The sequence below is a fragment of the Cetorhinus maximus genome, chromosome 14, assembly GCF_964194155.1.
Source record: "Cetorhinus maximus chromosome 14, sCetMax3.hap1.1, whole genome shotgun sequence".
Taxonomy (NCBI): domain Eukaryota; kingdom Metazoa; phylum Chordata; class Chondrichthyes; order Lamniformes; family Cetorhinidae; genus Cetorhinus; species Cetorhinus maximus.
In genome coordinates this window covers 67,945,705-67,966,704 of record NC_135892.1, presented here as the reverse complement: position 1 = coordinate 67,966,704, position 21,000 = coordinate 67,945,705, and the positions used below count along the sequence as shown (strand labels likewise).

General features: G+C 43.7%; 1 protein-coding gene across 2 annotated transcripts in view; it reads left to right on the top strand.

Annotated features, from left to right (window-relative positions):
- The window catches only part of pacc1 (proton activated chloride channel 1), a 54,191-nt gene extending 33,772 nt beyond the window's left edge, over positions 1 to 20,419 (top strand). Inside the window, exons 4-8 of one of the 2 annotated variants that reach the window (XM_078557034.1) lie at positions 2,779 to 2,933; positions 7,414 to 7,556; positions 13,054 to 13,198; positions 19,374 to 19,481; positions 19,955 to 20,419. In XM_078557034.1, the coding sequence (XP_078413160.1) occupies positions 2,779 to 2,933; positions 7,414 to 7,556; positions 13,054 to 13,198; positions 19,374 to 19,481; positions 19,955 to 20,116 (713 nt within the window). In that variant the 3' untranslated portion in view covers positions 20,117 to 20,419. The remainder of the gene's footprint in view (positions 1 to 2,778; positions 2,934 to 7,413; positions 7,557 to 13,053; positions 13,199 to 19,373; positions 19,482 to 19,954) is intronic. The other variant, XM_078557035.1, reaches the window with a different exon arrangement.
- The last annotated feature ends 581 nt before the right edge of the window (positions 20,420 to 21,000 follow it).

Genomic DNA, 21,000 nt, shown 5'->3' with positions numbered 1-21,000 from the left:
GAGAGAAAATCTGCAGGACTATGGGGAAGGTGCTGGGGAGCGAGACTTGCTGAATTTCTCTTGCAGAGAGCTGGTAAGGATACGAGAGGCTGAGTGACCTCCTTCTGTGCTGTAACCATTGTATGATTCTACAATGAAAACCTTAAGATGAAATCCAAATATTGAAGGTGAAATTAATGATGCATTCCTAGTGGATTTCCCAGAAAAAATGTTTTCTTCATGTTAAAAATTATGCTTTTTGATTAATATTGAGGATTTTGGGGCTTTACAACTTTTAATCTTAAAAGAAATATGACATTTTAATTCTGTGTTTTCATCTGAGATACCAGAACACTTGTAAACCTCTATAAACCTCTGTGTTCATCCGCCAGTATAACTCTATAAACCGTTGTGCTCATCCACCAGTATAACTCTATAAACCTGTGTTCATCCGCCAGTATAACTCTATAAACCGCTGTGCTCATCCACCAGTATAACTCTATAAACCGTCATGTTCATCCACCAGTATAACTCTATAAACGCCGTGTTCATCCGCCAGTATAACTCTATACACCATCGTGTTCATCCGCCAGTATAACTCTATAAACCGCCGTGTTCATCCGCCAGTATAACTCTATAAACCGCCGTGTTCATCCGCCAGTATAACTCTATAAACCGCCGTGTTCATCCGCCAGTATAACTCTATAAACCGCCGTGTTCATCCGCCAGTATAACTCTATAAACCGCCGTGTTCATCCGCCAGTATAACTCTATAAACCGCTGTGTTCATCCGCCAGTATAACTCTATAAACCGCTGTGTTCATCCGCCAGTATAACTCTATAAACCGCTGTGTTCATCCACCAGTATAACTCTATAAACCGCTGTGTTCATCCACCAGTATAACTCTATAAACCGCTGTGTTCATCCGCCAGTATAACTCTATAAACCGCTGTGTTCATCCACCAGAATAACTCTATGCTGAGTAAAGTTTGGTCCAGAAACAAATAACTCTTATGCTGTTGTGTTCATCCACCAGTATAACTCAATACCTTTGCCAGTGACTCTGTCTCCCTGCCCATCACTGGAACCAAACATATTTACAACCTGCCATCCTATTTGGCCTGAGCTGAGCTTCTGACCTCGTATCCTCTCCATCACAAAGACCCTTTTCCCTAACTTTGTCACTTCCAGACCCAACTATTCAAATGTTCTTCTGGCCGCTCTCCTGTTTTCCACCCTCCATAAATTTAAGCTCACTGAAAACTTTGGCGGTATCCTATCCTATGCCAACTCCCATTCAAACTTCACCCTTCACTGACCTATGTTCCAGACTTTCAGCACTTCCAGTTTAACATTCTCATTCTCCTGTTGAAACTCTTTCGAGTTATCAACAGTCACAGATTGAAACTCTTTCAAGTACAATCACAGTTCTTGGTTTTCCGGGAGTGGGACATGAACCCACAACCCTCTGATTCAAAGGCGAGGGTGCTATGAACTGAGCCACAGCTGACAAAGTTGTACTCATAATTACTAGTTGTCATCCTCCCTATCAGGGCAGTGCTTAGGGGAAAGAGACTAATTTCTCACTAATTTGTTTGCGAGCATGCTAACTTGAGGACTGCTGTCCCAAACTGCCATTGGTTTGTATTGTTATCTCTTCCACTAGCAAACAGGTTGAGCCCAATGGGAAAACCTAACAGATTCACCCTGGTAGCAAAAGGCCTGTGTGTACTTAATAGGAAACAGCTAGTTAATTAATCAGACAATTGTTGGTTGACTCACTGAGCTGCTCAGTAATTTAAGTGCATCCATGACACCCAATGGCAGGAAGTAGTACTGCATGACAAATGTGTGAATCCTGCCGACAGAAATTCTTATGTAAAAGAACAAACAAAACACTTGTGTTTTTATAATGATATAAAGGCACCAATCACTCAAGGGTTTGGGTAAACACATTGTGGGTTCATTTATTCAAACTGGCCACATAGGAACCTTTTATACAAAGGTATAAAGCTTGAAGACATCAGCAGCACAGCTCTTTGCTGCTCACAGGCCAAAGTGAAACTGAAACTGGATCACAGGACTCACTTCCCTTCTAGCCATGGCATGCTGCTATCCCTTAAAGGCACATTACAACAAAATTTGGAAGCACTTTTTCATACAAATGGTAAAGGAAATCTAGAATTGCTCCTCAAAAGGATATCCCAAAGTGTTTTACAGCAAATTAAGCACTTTTGAAAGTGGAGTTGAGGTAGAAGATCAGTTAGGATCTTATTGAATGGTAGAACTGTCTCGAGGGGCCATATATGGCCTGCTCCTATTTCTTACGCCTGTCACAAATTCGGTAAAATAAAAAGTGTTACATCCCCCCCTCCTTGCTGGTTTCTACACTGTTTACCTTCTAATTGATTGGGTGGGCAGCTACCTTACCTACCTTTACATTCTCCAGTCCACTGGAGAATGGCTTGTGGGCTGGGAGGAGGTGCTGAAATGCACAGAACATTCAAAATATTCATATATAATGTTATGCCTGTGGTGGGATGTCCTATCAAGGATCAGCTTGTTGCCTGTAAAGACCAAGTGCTTCTCACAGAAAGAAGGAAAACTTTAAAGATGATGTGACCCTGGGACATTTGTATGTCCTTCTCGTGGCTGGATAGAGGGTCACTGGGGGAGACTTGCAGGCAGGGTAGCAGAAAGGGTGGAGGAAGAGAGGGAATTTGCAAAAGGACAAATATTTGTAAATGTTTGATTCTGGAATGAATCAAGTCTGATGAAAGTATCAATCCATTTCACAGGTATAGCACTGTATCCTGATAAAGCTGAGCTCCTGAGCTGTAAGCACCATTATCATGATCGCATTCAGCTTATGGTGAATCCAGGCCAACAAGGAGAAATTGACTGCACCAAGGAGCACATCAGTTATACAGACCCATACAGAAACAAAACACTGGTAAAGTATAGGGTGCATCCGCTGATTTAACTCTTACAATTAAAGTGTTCCCATTTGACCGATATCCATTTGTTGTACTACTGATCACACAAAGCGTTTTGTACAGTCTTGCTGACTCTTCATGTGATGGTTTAAATATGACATTTCTTTTAGCAACTGGAGCAGTTTCAGCTAGTAAGTTTTAACTTTCTTATTATGAGCTAAAACGGTCAGCAAATATTGTCTATGCTTGATGTAGTATTTAATACCTCAAGCTTGCTTTAGCCACAGTTAACTTAGTGGAAAACGAAACATGGGACTATGACAATTGAAGGACTGATTGGCATCTCTCATCCTGTATATTCGAGTATTTCTGTGCTTTTTCTTCTAACCAGTCTTGGCTCAGTGATGGAACTGTCACCTTTTGAAGTGTAGGTTGTGGATACTCACCTCACTCCAGAGACTTGAGCGCATATTCTAGGCTGACACTTTAGTGCAGTACTGTGGGAGGCACAGAAGTGCCACCTTTCAGATGAGATGTTAAATTGAGGCACTAGCTGCGCACAGATCTCGTGGCATTATTCACAGAAGAGCAGGGGAGTTCTTCCAGTGTCATAGCTAATATTCTTTCCCCAACCAACATCACTGAAACAGATTTTCTGGTCATTAATTTCACTGCTGTTTGTGAGACCTTGCTCTGTGCAAATTGTTTGCCCCATTTCCCAATATTACCAAAGTGACTCCACTTCCATTGACTGCAGCAATTTGGGATATCCTGAAGTCATTAAAGGTGTTTATAAATGCAAGCTCTTAGTCTGGCGCCTGATTTTCTGTTATGTCGGATTGGGGTTAAAAAATTTTTAATTTCGGTAACTACTTTAACCATCCTGTGCCAACCTTCCACAGATTTTGGGCAGTTAGATAGTCAAGTTCCTAGAACGTAAACAATTTGCATTTATATAGCAGCTTTAACATCGTAAAATGCCCCAAGGCTCTTCACGGGAGCATTATCAAAAAAAATTTGACACTGAACCACATAAAGAGTTATTAGGACAGGTGACCAAAAGCTTGATAAAGTGGTTTTGAGGAGCGTCTTAAAGGAGAAGACAAAGGCAGAGAGCTGAAGAGGTTTAAAGAGGGAATTCCAGAGCTGAGGGCCAGGGCAGTTGAAGGCACAGCTACCAATCAGTGGTGGAGTGAAGAAAATCAGGGATGCCCAAGTTGCCAGAATTGGGAGGACAGGATTCTGGGGGCTGGAGGAGGTCACATAGGTTAGGGTGAGGCCATGGAAGGATTTGAAAGTAAGCATGAGAATTTTAAAATTGAAGGGTGCCAGACCAGGGGCCACTGTTGTTCCGCGCTCGGGGCTAATGATTGAATGGAATTTAGGGCAAGTTAGTATATGGACTGCAACGTTTTGGATGAACTTTTATGGAAGTTGCAAGGTGGGAGGCTGGCCCGAAGAACATTGGAATATTGAGTCTAGAGTTAATGGATGAGGGTTTCAGCATCAGATGTGCTGAGGGAGGGACAGAGAACTAGTGAGCAGTGTTACTCGCAAAGTGTTTCTTGCAAATAGCATCAATTTGTTCCATAATCAGAATCACAGAATCATGCAGTGGAGAAGAGGCCCTTCGGCCCATCGAGTCTGCACCGACACGTGAGAAACACCTGACCTACCTACCTAATCCCATTTACCAGCACTTGGCCCATAGCTTTGAATGTTATGACCTGCCAAGTGCTCATCCAGGTACTTTTTAAAGGATGTGGGGCAATCTGCCTCCACCACCCTCCCAGGCAGCACATTCCAGACCGCCATTACCCTCTGGGTAAAAAAGTTTTTCCTCACATCCCCCCCTAAACCTCCTGCCCCTCACCTTGAACTTATGTCCCCTCATGACTGACCCTTCAACTAAGGGGAACAGCTGCTCCCTAGCTACCCTATCCATGCCCCTCATAATCTTGTACACCTCAATCAGGTCGCCCCTCAGTCTCTCTGCTCCAACGAAAACAACCCCAGTCTATCCAACCTCTCTTCATAACTTACATGTTTCATCCCAGGCAACATCCTGGTGAATCTCCTCTGCACCCCCTCCAGTGCAATCACATCCTTCCTATAATGTGGCGATCAGAATTGCACATAGTACTTCAGCTGTGGCCTCACCAAGGTTCTATACAACTCCAACATGACCTCCCTACTTTTGTAATCTATGCCTCGATTGATAAAGACAAGTGTCCTATATGCCTTTTTCACCACGCCACTAACGTGCCCCTCTGCCTTCAACAATCTATGGACACACACGCCAAGGTCCCTTTGTTCCTCGGAACTTCCTAGTGTCATGCCGTTCATTGAATACTTCCTTGTCAAATTACTCCTTCCAAAGTGTATCACCTCACACTTTTCAGGGTTAAATTCCATCTGCCATTTATCTGCCCATTTGACCATCCCGTCTATATCTTCCTGTAGCCCAAGACACTCAACTTCACTGTTAACCACCCAGCCAATCTTTATCATCCGCAAACTTACTAATCCTCCCCCCCACATAGCCATCTATGTCGTTTATATAAATGACGAATAATAGGGGACCCAGATCCCTGTGGTACGTCATTGGACACTGGCTTCCAGTCGCTAAAGCATCTTTCTGTCATCTCCCTCTGCCTCCTACAACTAAGCCAATTTTGAATCCACCTTATCAAATTACCCTGTATCCCATGCGCATTTGCCTTCTTTATAAGTCTCCCATGTGGGACCTTGTCAAAGGCTTTGCTGAAATCCATATAAACTACATCAACTGCACTACCCTCATCTACACACCTGGTCACCTCCTCAAACAATTCAATCAAATTTGTTAGGCATGACCTCCCTCTGACAAAGCCATGCTGACTATCCCTCATCAAACCTTGCCTCTCCAAGTGGGGATAGATTCTCTCCTTCAGAATTTTCTCCAATAGTTTCCCTACCACTGACGTGAGACTCACTGACCTGTAGTTCCCTGGCTTATCTCTACAACCCTTCTTAAATAGCGGAACCACGTTAGCTGTTCTCTAGTCCTCTGGCACGTCCCCCGTGGCCAGAGAGGAATTAAAAATTTGGGTCAGAGCCCCTGTGATCTCCTCCCTTGCCTCCCTCAGCAATCTGGGACACAAATCATCCGGACCTGGAGAATTGTCCACTTTTAAGCCTGTCAACACCTCCAATACCGTGTCACTCCCTAAATCAATTTGCTCAAGAACTTCGCAGTCTCTCTCCCCGAGTTCGATACCTTCATCCTCATTCTCTTGGGTGAAGACAGATGTGAAGTATTCATTCAACACTCTACCGATGCCCCCGGCTCCACCTATAGATTGCCCCCTTGGTCCCTAATGGGCCCTACTCTTTCCCTGGTTATCCTCTTCCCATTGATATGCTTATAGAATATCTTGGGATTTTCCCTACTTTTACCAGCCAGAGCTTTCTCCTGCCCCTGCTCCTGAGGGACTTGGGTTATGTGGAGATACTAGAGGAACTGGAATTGTTCTCCTTAAAGTAAAGGAGGTTATAGGGTGATTTAATAGAGGTGTTCAAAATGATAAGATGTTGGGATAGGGTAAATAATCCAAAACTGTTTCTACTGGCAGGAAGGTCAGTAACCAGGATACGGATTTAAGTCGACTGCCAAAAGAGAGGGGATGGGGTAGAATTTTTTATTTACATAGCATGTTGTTAGGATCTGGAATGCATTGAAAGGGTGTGGAAACAGATTCAATAATCATTGTGGGGAAAGAAAATTGGATGCAGACAAGAAAATATGCAGGGCTATGGCGAGAGAATGGGAATAGGTGAATAGCTCTTTCAAAGAGTCGGAAGAGGCATGATGGGCTGAACGTTCTCCTGTGTTGTATGATTCTATGAATATTCAATATCATTTCTAGGTGGGAGAGCAGATCAGGAGCTGTGATTGAGGAGAGCAGGTTGGGAGTTGTGATTCAGTTTGCAATTCATGACTTTCCACTGATTGTGGGGCAGTAATACAATTCTCTAGTTTCAGCTAATGCATTTCTTGGACCAATGAGAGATGTTGTCAATAAGTGGGAAATTTTAAAATTTACTAGCAAGCCAGATGTTGTTTGTTATGTTCACAAGCTTTTCTGCTATACAGAATGGTTTACAATCTGAAGATCAGCAGACCTTGCAGAGAGCCAGCATGGACTTGACAGGCCAAATGGCCACCTTCTGTGCTGTAACCATTTTATGATTTATTAGGTAGGAATGAATAATGATGTCTGATCCTTCCTCACTAAATTCCAAGTTTATGTACAACATTGACATCCAGGAAAACACTAGTTGGTCTGGCAAGCCTGCCTCACGCCCTATTGCCTGAACATTGCAGCTAAACACTTCATCCCTCCCCCAGCCCTTGCCCTCCCCCGCCAATCCCAAAACTCTCACCCACCTTAGTTGTTTAGAAAATGCACTACGCCATTTTATATTCAGAGCTGTGTTCCTGTTTGTTGACTGCAGAAATCAGCCCTGATTATCCGTGGACCACAAGATGTGAGAAAGAAGGAACTGGTATTCTTGCAGTTCCACCTAAATAAAACAGAAGAAGATTTTAGTGCAATCAACTATCTCTTATTCTCATCATTCAAAAGATTTCAGGAGAGGTGAGTAAGGAGCACACTTAGTCTTTCCTTCTGTGTGGGATTGGGGAGAATTGATACTTTGTTGGAGTCTTATTATTAAGGGTCACTTTTAAAATGGCTGAGTTACCTAGCTAGCTGTCTGAAGTGGAAGGTCAGTCAGATATGTTTTAAATGTATTTATTTAACTTTAATTGCAAAATTAATAGCGGTGTAGTGGTAATGTCACTAGACTAGTAATCCAGAGGCCCAGGCTAATGCTCCAGGGACATGGGTTCAAATCCCATGGCAGCTGGTGGAATTTAAATTCAATTTAATAAAAATCAGAAATTACAAAAAATGCTGGTCTCAGTAATGGTGGCCATGGTGTCATCATCGATTCTTGTAAAAACCCATCTGGTTCACTGATGTCCTTTGGGGAAGGAAATCTGCCATCCTTAGGTCTGGCCTACATGTGTTTCCAGACCCACAGCAAAGTGGTTGACTCTTAACTGCTGTCTGAAATAGCCTAGCAAACCACTCGGTTCAAGGGAAAATAGGAATGGGCACCAAATAAAAACAGAAAATGCTGGAAAGACTCAGCTGGTCCAGCGGCATCTGTGGAGCGAGAAACAGAGTTAACATTTCAAGTCCTTTTGACTCTTCCTCAGAGCTAAAGAGAAGTAGAAATATGGTAGATTTTATACTACTTGAAAGGGTGGAGCAGGTGGAACAAGGTAGAAGGTCAGGGATAGGTGATAGCTAAGGAGAGATTGACAAAGGTGTCATGGACACAAGACAAGTTAGTGCAAAGTGGTAAAGAGCAAAGAAGGTGCTGATAGTGGCATAAAGGTAAAATAGCAGAAGGTGTTAATAGCAGAACAAGGGTCAGCGCTTGTGAAAGCAAAACATAGAAACAAATGTCAGATGGCCCTGTGGGGGAGGGGGGTTTGGGGAAAAAGGATAAAGAAAGAATAAATAAATAAAATAAAATTTTAAAAATAAATAAATAAAAATTGGATTAAAAAGAGGTCAAGATGGAGGACAGGGTTCATGATCTGAAGTTGTTGAACTCAATATTCAGTCCGGAAGGCTGTAAAGTGCCTAGTCGGAAGATGAGGTGCTGTTCCTCCAGTTTGCGTTGAGCTTCACTGGAACACTGCAGCAGGCCAGGGACAGACATGAGAGCAGGGTGGAGTGTTGAAATGGCAAGCAACAGGAAGGTCTGGGTCATGCTTGCAGACAGACTGAAGGTGTTCCACAAAGCGGGTTACCCAGTCTGCGTTTGGTCTCCCCGTTGTAACGTAGAAACTAGGAGCAGGAGTAGGCCATTCGGCCCTTCGAACCTGCTCTGCCATTCAATATGATCATGGCTGATCTTCTGTCTCAATGCCATATTCTCGTTTTCTCTCCATACCCCTTGATGCCCCTGATATTCAAAAAATTATCAATTTATTTTTTGAATATACTCAGTGACGCGGCCTCCACAGCCTTCTGTGGTAGAGAATTCCACAGGTTGACCACCCTCTGAGTGAAGAATTTTTTCCTCATCTCAGTCCTAAATGGCCTGCCCCATATCCTAAGACTGTAGCCCCTGGTTCTAGACTCCCCAGCCAAGGGAAACATCCTCCCTGCACCCAGTCTGTCTAGCCCTTTTAGAATTTTATACTTTTCAATCAGATCCCCTCTCATTCTTCTAAACTCTAGTGAATACAGGCCCAGTCGAACCAATCTCTCCTCATATGATAGTCCTGCCATCCCCAATATCAGCCTAGTGAACCTTTACTGCACTCCCTCTATGGCAATTTAACCTTTCTTAGGTAGGGAGACCAAAACTGCACACAATACTCCAGGTGTGGTCCCACCAAGGCCTTGTATAACTGCAGTAAGACATCCCTACTTCTGAGCTCAAATCCTCTTGCAATAAAGGCCACCATACCATTTGCCTTCCAAATTGCTTGCTGCACCTGCCTGTTTACTTTCATTGACTGGTGTACAAGGACACCCAGATCCCTTTGTACATCCACATTTTTCAGTATATCACCATTTAACTGATACTCTGCCTTTCTGTTTTTCACACCGAAGCATATAACTTTACATTTACCCACGTTACACTGCATCTGCCGTGTGTTTGCCCACACACACAACTTGTATAAATCGCCCTGAAGCTTCCTTGCATCCTCTTCGCATCTCACAACCCTGCCCAGTTTTGTGTCGTCAGCAAACTTGGAAATATTGCATTTGGTTTCCTTGTCCAAGTCATTTATATATATCGCGAATGGCTGGGGCCCAAGCACTGATTCTTGCGGTACACCACAAGTCACCGTCTGCCATCTGGGAAAAGACCCATTTATTTCCACTCTGTTTCCAGTCTGTCAACCAATTCCCAGTGTAGAAGAGACCACATTGGGAGCAGCGAATTTGAAACGTTGCTTCACCTGAAAGGAGTATTCGGGGCCTTGGATGGTGAGGAGGGAGGAGGTAAAGGGGCAGATGTTGCACCTTCTGTGATTGCATAGGAAGGTGCCGTGGGAAGGGGATGAAGAGCTGGGAATGTTGGAGGAGTGGACCAGGGTGTCACGGAGGGATGGTCCCTACGGAATGCTGACGGGGGTTGAGGGGAAGATGTGTCTGGTGGTGGCATCATGCTGGAGTTGGCGGAAATGGCGGAGGATGATCCTTTGAATGCGGAGGCTGGTGGGGTGATAAGTGAGGACAAGGGGGACCCTATCATGTTTCTGGGAGGGAGGGGAAGGGGTGAGGTCAGAGGTGCGGGAGATGGGCCAGACACGGTTGAGGGCTCTGTCAACCCCAGTGGGTGGGGAACCTCGGTTAAGGAAGAAGGAAGACATGTCAGAAGCGCCGTTTTAGAAGGTAGCATAGTCAAAACAGATGCGACGGAGGCGAAGGAACTGAGAGAATGGGATGGAGTCCTTACAGGAAGCAGGGTGTGAGGAGCTGTAGTTGAGGTAGCTGTGGGAGTCGGTGGGCTTGTAATGAATATTGGTGGACAGTCTATCACTAGGAATGGAGACAGAGAGGTCAAGGAAGAGAAGGGAAGTGTCGGAGATGGTCCATGTGAATGTGAGAGAGGGGTGGAAATTGGAAGCTAAACTGATAAATTTGTCCAGGTCCAGAAAGGAGTATTAAGTGGCACCAATACGGTCATCGATGTACCGAAAGAAGAGTTGTGGGAGGGGGCCTGAGTAGGATTGAAACAAGAAATGTTCCACATACCCCACAAAAAGACAGGCATAACTGGGGCCCATGCGGGCACCCATAGCCTTATATTTGGAGGAAGCGAGACAGGTTTAAGGAGAAAATGTTCAGTGAGAGAACAGGTTCAGCCAGGCGGAGGAGAGTGGTGGTGGATGAAGGTATAGAGGGATTGGACGTCGATGCTGAAGAGGAGGTGGTTAGGGCCAGGAAACTGGAAATTGTTGATATGACGTAGGCCATCAGAGTAATTGTGGATGTAGGTGGGAAGAATCTGGACAAGGGGAGAGAGAATGGAGTCAAGATAGGAAGAAATGAGTGCCGTGGGGCAGGAACAGGCTGACACGATGGGTCTACCAGGACAGTCCTGTTTGTGGATTTTGGGAAGGATTTAGAAGTGGGCTGTGTGGTTTTGGGACACTGGGGTTGAAGGTGTGGAGGGAAGATCTCCAGAGAGAGATGAGGTCAGTGACAGTCCTGGAAACAATGGCTTTATGTTCGGTGGTGAATCATGGTCCAGGGGGAGGTAGGAAGAAATGTCTGCGAGTTGGCGCTCAGCTTCTGCAAGGTAGAAGTCAGTGCGCCAGACAACAACAGCACCATCCTAGTCGGCAGGTTTGGTAACAAAGTCAGGGTTTGACCTGAGAGGATGGAGTGCAGCAAGGTCAGAAGGAGATGGGATGAAGTGGGTGAGCGGAGCAGAGGAATTAAGGCGGTTGATGTCACGCTGACAGTTCTCAGTGAAAAAATCAAGAGCAGATAAGAAGCCAGAGGGAAGGGTCGACAAATGCTGGTCTTGCCAGCGATGCCCACATTTCATGAAAGAATAAATTTTTTAAAAAGGGTTACCAAAATTTCATAAAATTTGCCAATCCAGTAGCCTAGATTTTAGTAACCAATTGATTTCTCTTGCCAGCAAACTCGGATAGGAATACCAACAGGTTACAGAGAATTATACAATATACAGCACAGAAATGGGTCATTTAGTTAAACTGGTCTACTCTGGTGTTTATGCTCCACCTATCCCATTTCATCTAACCCAACCACATCACATTCTATTCCTTTCTACCTGTTCTACATAAGTAGAAGCTAATTGGTTATAAGAAACTGCTCTGTAACAGTACTGTCTGTTATGACGACAATAGGAAATTGTTGCCTATTGAAGTCCATTGAGTGGTGCACCAACATGCCAGCTGACTTCCTGTTTTATATTGTGGCTAGTGCTGAGCTCAGCTAGCTGGTGACCTAATTTCTCTACCACATATTTGGCAGCAGCATGGTAACTTTTAGTTTTGCCAAATTAATGTTATGTTTTAAAAGTGACAAAGTTAAATTCTTCCACAACGTAAGTACTAAAGCAAAAAAGTGCTGGAAATCTGAAATAAAAACAGAAAATGCTGGAAGTATTCGACAGGTCTGGCAGCGTCTCTTGGGAAAGAAACAGAGTTAATGGCCAGAACTTTTCCCGTTGGCAATTTGGGGGCGGGGCCCACTCATCGACGCAAAAATGACGCGGGATGACATCGGGAGGAACCCCCGACATCATCCTGCCCCATTTAAATATTCAGGAAGGCGGGGGCGCAGCAAAATCAGCTGTCCGCCCGCCGACCTGTCAATGGCCAATTGAAGCCATTGACAGGATAATTAACCCAATTAAAGGACCTGCCCGTCCAACCTTAAGGCTGGCGGGCAGGCCAGGAGCCCCGGCAGCAACTAGAAAAAACATGAAACCTCATCCACTGGCGGGATGAGGTTTCATGTCTGTTTTTAAAAACTTTGATAAACTTTATGTAATATTTATTAACATGTCTCATCTCGTGTGACATTGTCACATGAGGGGGACATGTTAATAATTTTTTTATTTTGCTATTTTTTAGGTTTATTAAACTTTCAGCACTCTCCCTGAGACAGCACTTAGTCTCAGGGAGCAGTGCGCTCTTTCACGCGCATGCGCAAAAGAGCACACTTTGACAGATGGGGAATCCATTCCCCCCCCACAAAGGAAGCGCTATCCATCGGGCAGCCCGCTGGGCGGGCCTTAATTGGCCCGGCCACTCAAAATGGCAGCGGGCCCCGTTTGGGCGGCGGAGTTCGGCTGCCCACCCGCCACCGAGCCGGTTGGGCCCACCTGCCCATCGAGGGCTAAATTCTGCCCTCTGTTTCAGGTTGTGACCACTCATCAAAATTAAATTCTGATTACATTGTGACACTAACGTGCAAAGATGAACACTGAGTGAATTCTGTTGTTCTGTATTGTTTTAGCGTAAGACGGCAGAACAGCCTCACAAGCTGAATAGAGAATATTGTGTTGGCGTTTGTCTTTCAGTTCCGATAAAGCACAATTCATGCAGGACTGTGAACGTTCTTATTCTATCTGGACCTTTTCTGGGAGTTTTCGAACTTGGGTCAAGATGTCTCTGGTGAAAACAACAGAGGAAGATGGAAGTGAATCGGTGGAATTTAGACAAGAGGTAATGAAAGCATTGGGATTATGGCCTGAATAGATCTGCAAGTATTGTAGGGATGTAACAGCAAATTATCCTGTTGTGTGCAAAGTTTTGCTACATCAAACAAATGTAAGGTTAATTTTTTTTTTGGCTTTGTCAGCAAAGTGTAACTGGAGTTAACCTGTTAGTGTGGTGTTGGCAATCTTATTGCCATCTCCGACATTTTTCCACTTATGAACCAAACAAGTAGGCGGGAGATTTGTAATTGATAATTCATTGATAAATTAAGCTTTTTGCTTCAAATGCTGCAGGGAAAGGAAGGAAAATATTTAAAACTAAATCAAAAACAATTTGTATTTTTATAACACTCACTTTTAAACATCCCAGGACCATTAAACAACTGCTGAGAGAGTAGATTAAGCAGTTGTGGGAGAATTAGGAGAGGTAATAGAAATTATAACAATAGGTGTCGAGGTGGCTTTTAAAGGGAGGCGTGGAAAGATTAAGGCAAAGTGGCTTAGGGAAGATATTTCAGTCTAAGACCTAGACTGCAACCAAGGGAAGAGCATAGGCATAGGTAGAGGGAAGCCATAGGAGACCAGAAGCTGAGGAGTCCAGGGTATGTGTTTGGGGCACAGGAGAGGCAGAAAGGATTTGTAAACAAGAGCTTGAACTTGCCACGAAGAGAATTTTGGAAGTCGAGTCTTGAGGTAACAACAGTGTGGACCAAGATTTTGATGGCAGAAGTGATGAGATGAAGACAAGGAAGAGCAATGTTGTGAAACTGAAATTTACTGTCTTAGTGATTGATAGGGCGTGGGTTTTAAATCCGATTGAGCAGCACACTGAGGTTGCACACTATTTGATTTAACATGAGTGAGTAGCCAGGGAGGAGTTAGAAGTAAAAGTACAGAATCTTGTTGAGTCAAATTTGATGCCTTAGGGCTTTCCAATGTTCTACTGACTTACTCAAGATTTAATGTTAAATAGGCAGTTAGACAACTTGGTGAAACCCAGGACTGTAGTTCAGAGGTAGTGCTTTATGTCATTAGTGCACATATGAAAATAACAAGTCAACAGGTAAAAATGTAAACAAGAAAAAGGAATGGGAAATCAATGATTATATGATTCTGGTATTGGCACTCTTTGGCCATTATGGCTTTAATATTCACTCGTTAAAAAGCTCTGACTCAGTCAACTGTCGGTTCCCAGATTTTCCATATCTGGCACATGTGAGTTCTTAGAAACTAGATGTTTAATCCATTCTATTAGTGATGTGAGTTATTAGATTTGGATCTGTACTAACACACCAGTCAGCTGCAATTACCTCTATCACCCTCTCAAAAGAAAATAATTGTATTTTTAAAACATTTCATTACATCACTGAAATGAAATGCCCCAGAACATTCTGCAACAATAATTGCTTTAGAAGTGCGGTACTGTTAAGTAAGCAAATCTGGCATCCAATACGCACACACGATTCCTGAAGCAGCAAATGCGGGAGGAGCATTGCCTGAAGGAGAAATGTTGACAAGGGGTCCAGGAAAACTCCCTGCTGCTCACCAGTTGGAAGCCTGGGATATTTAATATCCACCTGAGCCAAAGGTACAGCCAGACAGGGACCTTGCTTCTAATTTCTCATTAAGAGCACTACACCCTGACAATGCTGCATTCCTTCAGTACTGTACTGCAGTATTAGCCTGAATCAGTGGTTCTCAAACTGGGATCCACTGACCTTTGTGGGTCCATACTCTCCAGGGGGCCCATAGAGACTTCCGTGAAATAAGCTCTGTGGTGGGTGAGGGAGAGAGAAAAATGCAATGGTTTCAGGAGAAGGAAGGAAAAAGACCAAGCTTCCCACTTTGTAAAAATTAACTGTAGTTAGTCCCACATAAGGAGTTGACAAGGTGACCGCTTCCGAAGCACTTGAATAATCAGCTTCTTCATGGTGATGGGCATCTGGACTGTCACGGTTTTCAGTGATGAGTCTTGGCATTTACCTATGGCAGGAGGGAAGGTGGGAGGCAGTTGCTGCTGTGAGACTCTGCATTCAAATTGGACTCTTGCAGTGAGCAAATGCCATTATAATGTTGCCTGGCCTGCTGAATATTTCAGTAATTCTCTTTATACTAATCTCTTGTTGGTTCGACTCTTGTGATCATGGAAAAGGTGTCAGTTTGACTTACTTAAATCTTCTGCCATATTGCAATAATGTAAATTCCTTGAATGATTAAATAACCAGAGAACCTGGGCTGGGTTTACACAGGTCAGTGAAATATTCCCAACAATATCGTGTTTGTGTGATTACAATAGTATTGAAGGCAAGGAAACTCATTTGTTTACAGAAGGTTATTTTTTTCTTAATTAAAATGATAACCTGCTTCGTATTGTCGCTGGAATAGTAATCCAGAGACCCAGGGTTATTCTCTGGGGACCCAGGTTCAAACCCCAACACAGCAGATGGTGGAATTTGAATACAATAAAATCTGGAATTAAAAGTCTAATGATGACCATAAAACCATTGTCAATTGTCGTAAAAACCCATCTGGTTCACGAATGTCCTTTAGGAAAGGGAATCTGCCATCCTTACCTGGTCTGGCCTACATGTGACTCCAGATCCGCAGCAATGTGGTTGACTCTTAAAAGTCCTCTGAAATGGCCTAGCAAGCTACTCAGTTGTATCAGACCGCTACAAAGTCACAAAAAGGGAATGAAACCGGATGGACCACCCAGCATCGACCTAGGCACCGGAAACGACAACGGCAAACTCAGCCCTGTCGACCCTGCAGAGTCCTCCTTACTAGCATCTGAGGGCTTTATCAAAATTGGGAGAGCTGTCTCACAGACTAGCCGAGCAATAGCCTGACATAGTCATCCTCACAGAATCATACCTTACAGATCATGTCCCAGACACCACCATCACCATCCCTGTCCCACCGGCAGGACAGACCCAGCAGAGTTGGCGGCACAGTGGTATACGGTAGAGAGGGAGTTGCCCTGGGAATCCTCAATATTGACTCTGGCCCCATGAAGTCTCATGACATCAGGTCAAACATGGGCAAGGAAACCTCCCGTTGATTACCATGTACCATTCACCTCAGCTGATGAATCATTGCTCCTCCATGTTGAACACTACTAGGAGGAAACACTGAGGGTGGCAAGGGCGCAGAATGTACTCTGGATGGGGGACTTTAATGTTCATCAACAAGAGTGGCTCGGTAGCACCACCACACACTGAGTTGGCTGAGTCCTAAAGGACATAGCTGCTGGACTGGGTCTGCGGCAGGTGGTAAGGGAACGAACAAGAGGGAAAAACATACTTGAGCTCATCCTTATCAACCTGCCTGCTGCACATACATCTGCCCATGACGGTATCGGTAGAAGTGACCACCGAACAGTTGTTTTTGAGATGAAGTCCTGTCTTCACATTGGGGATACCCTCAATCGTATTGTGTGGCATTACCACTGTGCTAAATGGGAAAAATTTTGAACAGATCTAGCAACTCAAGACTGGGCAACCATGAGGTGCTGTGGGCCATCAGCAGCAGCAGAATTGTTATCGACCACAATCAGTAACCTCATGGCCTGGCATATCCCCCATTCTACCATTACCATCAAGCCAGGGGATCAATCCTGGTTCAATGAAGAGTGCCAGGAGCAGCACCAGGCATATCTAAAAATGAGGTGTCAACCTGGTGAAGCTACAACACAGGGCTACTTGTGTGTCAAATAGCATAGGCAACAAGTGATAGACAGAACTAAGCGATTCCACAAGCAACGGATCAGATCTATGCTCTGCAGTCCTGCCATATCCAGTCATGAATGGTGATGGTGAATTAAACAACTCACTGGAGGAGGAGGCTCCACAAAAACCCATCCTCAATGATAGAGGAGCCCAGCACATCAGTGCAAAAGATGAGGCTGATGCATTTGCAACAATCTTCAGCCAGAGTGGATGATCCATCTCGGCCTCCTCAAGAGGTCCCCAGCATCACAGATGCCACTCTTCAGCCAATTCAATTCACTCCACATGATATCAAGAAACGGCAGAAGGCTCTGGATACTGCAAATGCTATGGGCCCTGAAAATATTCCAGCAATAGTACAAAGACTTGTGCTCCAGAACATGCCATGCCCCTAGCCAAGCTGTTCCAGTACAGCTACAACACAGGCATCTACCTGGCAATGTGGAAAATTGCCCAGGTATGTCCTGTACACAAGAAGCAGGACAAATCCAACCTGGCCAATTACCGCCCCATCAGTCTACTTTCTATCGTCAGTAAAGTAATGGAAGGGGGTCATCAACAGTGCTATCAGGCAGCACTTGCTTAGCAATAACTTGCTCACTGATGCTCAGTTTGGGATCCACCAGGGTCACTCAGCTTCTAACCTCATTACAGCCTTGGTCCAAACATGGACAAAAGAGCTGAACTCCAGAGGTGAGGTGAGAGTGACTGCCCTTGACATCAAGGCAGCATTTGACCAAGTGTGGCATCAAGGAGTCCTAGCAAAACTGGAGTCAATGGGAATCAGGAGGGGAAAACTCTGCTGGTTGGAGTCATACCTAGTGCAAAGGAAGATGGTTGTGGTTGTTCGAGGTCAATCATCTCAGTTCCAGTACATCACTGCAGGAGTTCCTCAGGCTAGTGTCCTAGGCCCAACCATCTTCAGCTGCTTCATCAATAACCTTCCTTTCATCGTAAGGTCAGAAGTGGGGATGTTCACTGATGATTGCACAATGTTCAGCACCATTTGTGACTCTTCAGATACTGGAGCAGTCCATGTCCAAATGCAGCAAGACCTGGACAATATCCAGGCTTGGGCTGACAAGTGGCAAGTAATATTCGTGCCACACAAGTGCCAGGCAATGACCATCTCCAACAAAAGAGGATCTAACAATTGCCCCATGACACTCAATGGCATTACCATCACTGAATCCCCCACTATCAACATCCTGGGAGTTACCATTGACCAGAAACTGAACTGGACTAGCCATATAAACATGGTGGCTACAAGAGCAGGTTAGAGACTAGGAATCCTGCAGTGAGTAACTCACCTCTTGATTCTCCATAGCCTGTCCACGGTCTACAAGGCACAAGTCAGGAGTGTGATGGAATACTCCCCACTTGCCTGGATGAGTGAAGTTCCAACAACACTCGAAGCTTGACACCACCCAGGACAAAGCAGCCTTTTTGATTGGCACTCCCTCCACCACCAACCAATAGTGGCAACAGTGTGTACCATCTACAAGATGCACTGCAGGAATTCACCAAGGCTCCTTAGTCGCACCTTCCAAACCTATGACCGCTACCATCTAGAAGGGCAAGGGCCACTCACCTTCCTGACTTGGAAATATATTTCCGTTCCTTCACAGTCGCTGGGTCAAAATCCTGGAAATCCCTCCCTATCAGCATTGTGGGTGTACTTACACCTCAGGGACTGCAGCGGTTCAAGAAGGCAACTCACCACCACCTTCTCAAGGGCAATTAGGGTTGGGCAATAAATGTTGAGTCTAGCCAACGACGCCCACATCCTGTAAACGAATTTTTAAAACTCTAAATATGGTATAACTGTTAATACTGATTGGCCAGTAGCTATGTGAGCTGCGAACTGATTGGGTATGTATGCTATTAAAAGGCCATGTTTAATTACATTAAAAGCAGGTTCAGTTGGCATGAAGTAGAATGTTAGTGGAGCCACACTTATCCTTTATCTCTGGTCTGTCCCATCACTGTCTACATCAGTGAAATTGTCCTCAAAAGTACCTTTGTGTTTTACATGCAAGATTTTCATACTATGAGTATTTATAATATTATAATTTTTTTATTACAATTTAGATTCTGGGCCCATGATTTCTAATCATTTGAAAGGTGCCCTTCAACCAAAAAGATTTGAGAACCACTGATCTAGACTAGGTGCTTATTTTAGAGTGCGAATTGAAACCACAATGAAGTGAGAACATGATCAACTGAGCTAAGCTGACACTTATAAATTTTATGGAAGGTTGCAACATTTATAACTTAAGATTCAATTGGAACTTTATGTGTTTGTTACCTTAAAATGCCATCTGACATCCAGTTTGATTTCCAATAAATCCAATTAAGTCTATACTGTCCCAATCTGAATACATTTTGAATTTACTGTGGGAATGAACATTTGATGTTTGCTTTTATTCTAAACTATTTTATTACTGTTCACAGTCTACTGTGGTGAGATATAATGACGACCGGCCTGTTTCTGAACAAACTGACCAGTTGTTCTTTGTTGTATTTGAGTGGAAGGATCCTTTCATTCAAGAAGTCCGAGATGTAAGTGTGTGTTCAGCTATCACTGCTTGTCGTTGTATTTTAATTGGGGAAGAGCAAATTGGAGACCCCACAGTTTTCCAGAGAGCAGAATATTTGAGGAAAAGCTGCTATGGTCCATTTGGCCACACCTCCAAGTGATCAGCTCAAATGGCACAGGCAATGTTTCCTCCTTTATACCTGGCTCTGTAATCTTGTAAAATTAGTGAAGAGGAAAAAATAACTGAATTGTCATGGAACAAAAAAAAATACAGTTATTAAATTGCTTATGGGGTAACCAGTTGGTGCAAATCACCATTGTGACTTGTGCTTGTGATCTTTGAGATGCAGATCATCCACATCCATGAAGTACCACTAATATATTTACTAGTACTCTATAGAAAATAAATTATTATACATTTAGTATAAATTGGTGCATGCTAATTAGAAACCCCAAAATGTCTAGATTAATTCTTGTTTGATTTTGTTGTTTACAGATAATCACAGCCAATCAGTGGAACACAATTGCCATCCTGTGTGGTGTCTTCTTGGCTTTGTTCAAGGCAGCAGAGTTTGCAAATTTGAGTGTTAAGTGGATGATCAAAATTAAAAAGAGACAACAAAAGCGCAAGGCCCAGGAACTGAACCAGATGAGTTAAACTAAGGACCCAATCTGAGACCCTTGAGGGGATGCAGTTTTAATCCTCTATCTCCCTCCCAGCCAACACTTCAGTTGTATGTTGGTGTGGAGCTCTGTGCTCAAGGTCATGAAGACTATGCCTTATTCCATTTCTGGCACATGTCAACATTTTGAAAGAAACATTACATGGTAATAGTTGTCAGTATTCATATGAAATGTTGATGGATTAGACACTTCAGTCTCAGTTTCAAAGTCCTTTTGATTTTTTCCATTCTGTTTGTTTATCGAGCTGTTGGGCTTGAATAAAAGCTATTTAACAAGATAGCACACCATCTCCTCCAACAGCAAAGTTACTTTCCAATTCTGTCATTTTTAAGATTGTGGTTTACCATGACTTGATAATTTGGTGATTTAAGGCACATAATCCACATTCTGTAGGTGATTGAGAGAAGAGTTTTGCAATTCATAGGTGACATTTATGCTACTGATGTCCTATTGTTGCTTGATCAGTGATTGACATCAGCATCAAGTTGTGTTGAAATTCACAGGTTGTTTGTGGCAATGCAGCATTGGGTAGTGCAAAATACATGGATGCTTAATGGTCCCAGTAAAGTTGTTTTTAAAAAAAAGTTTCAGTTGCAAAATTAGTGCTGTCAATGCTGCTGGTGATTACTGTATTTGTGTGCTATGGTTTGTAGTTAATAGTTTTTTGAATTATCCTCAGTGACGACTTGTACGCACAGTAAGTTCACCCACATCACTGTCAACTTCAAGTAAGTAGAAGCTCTAAACGCCACTTTAATCAGCCATTTTATTTGTGTAATTTGATAATAAAAATATCACTGCGGGATCTATTTTAGGAATTGTGATGGCTGTTTTAAGCAATTGTTAGAGTGGGCTATG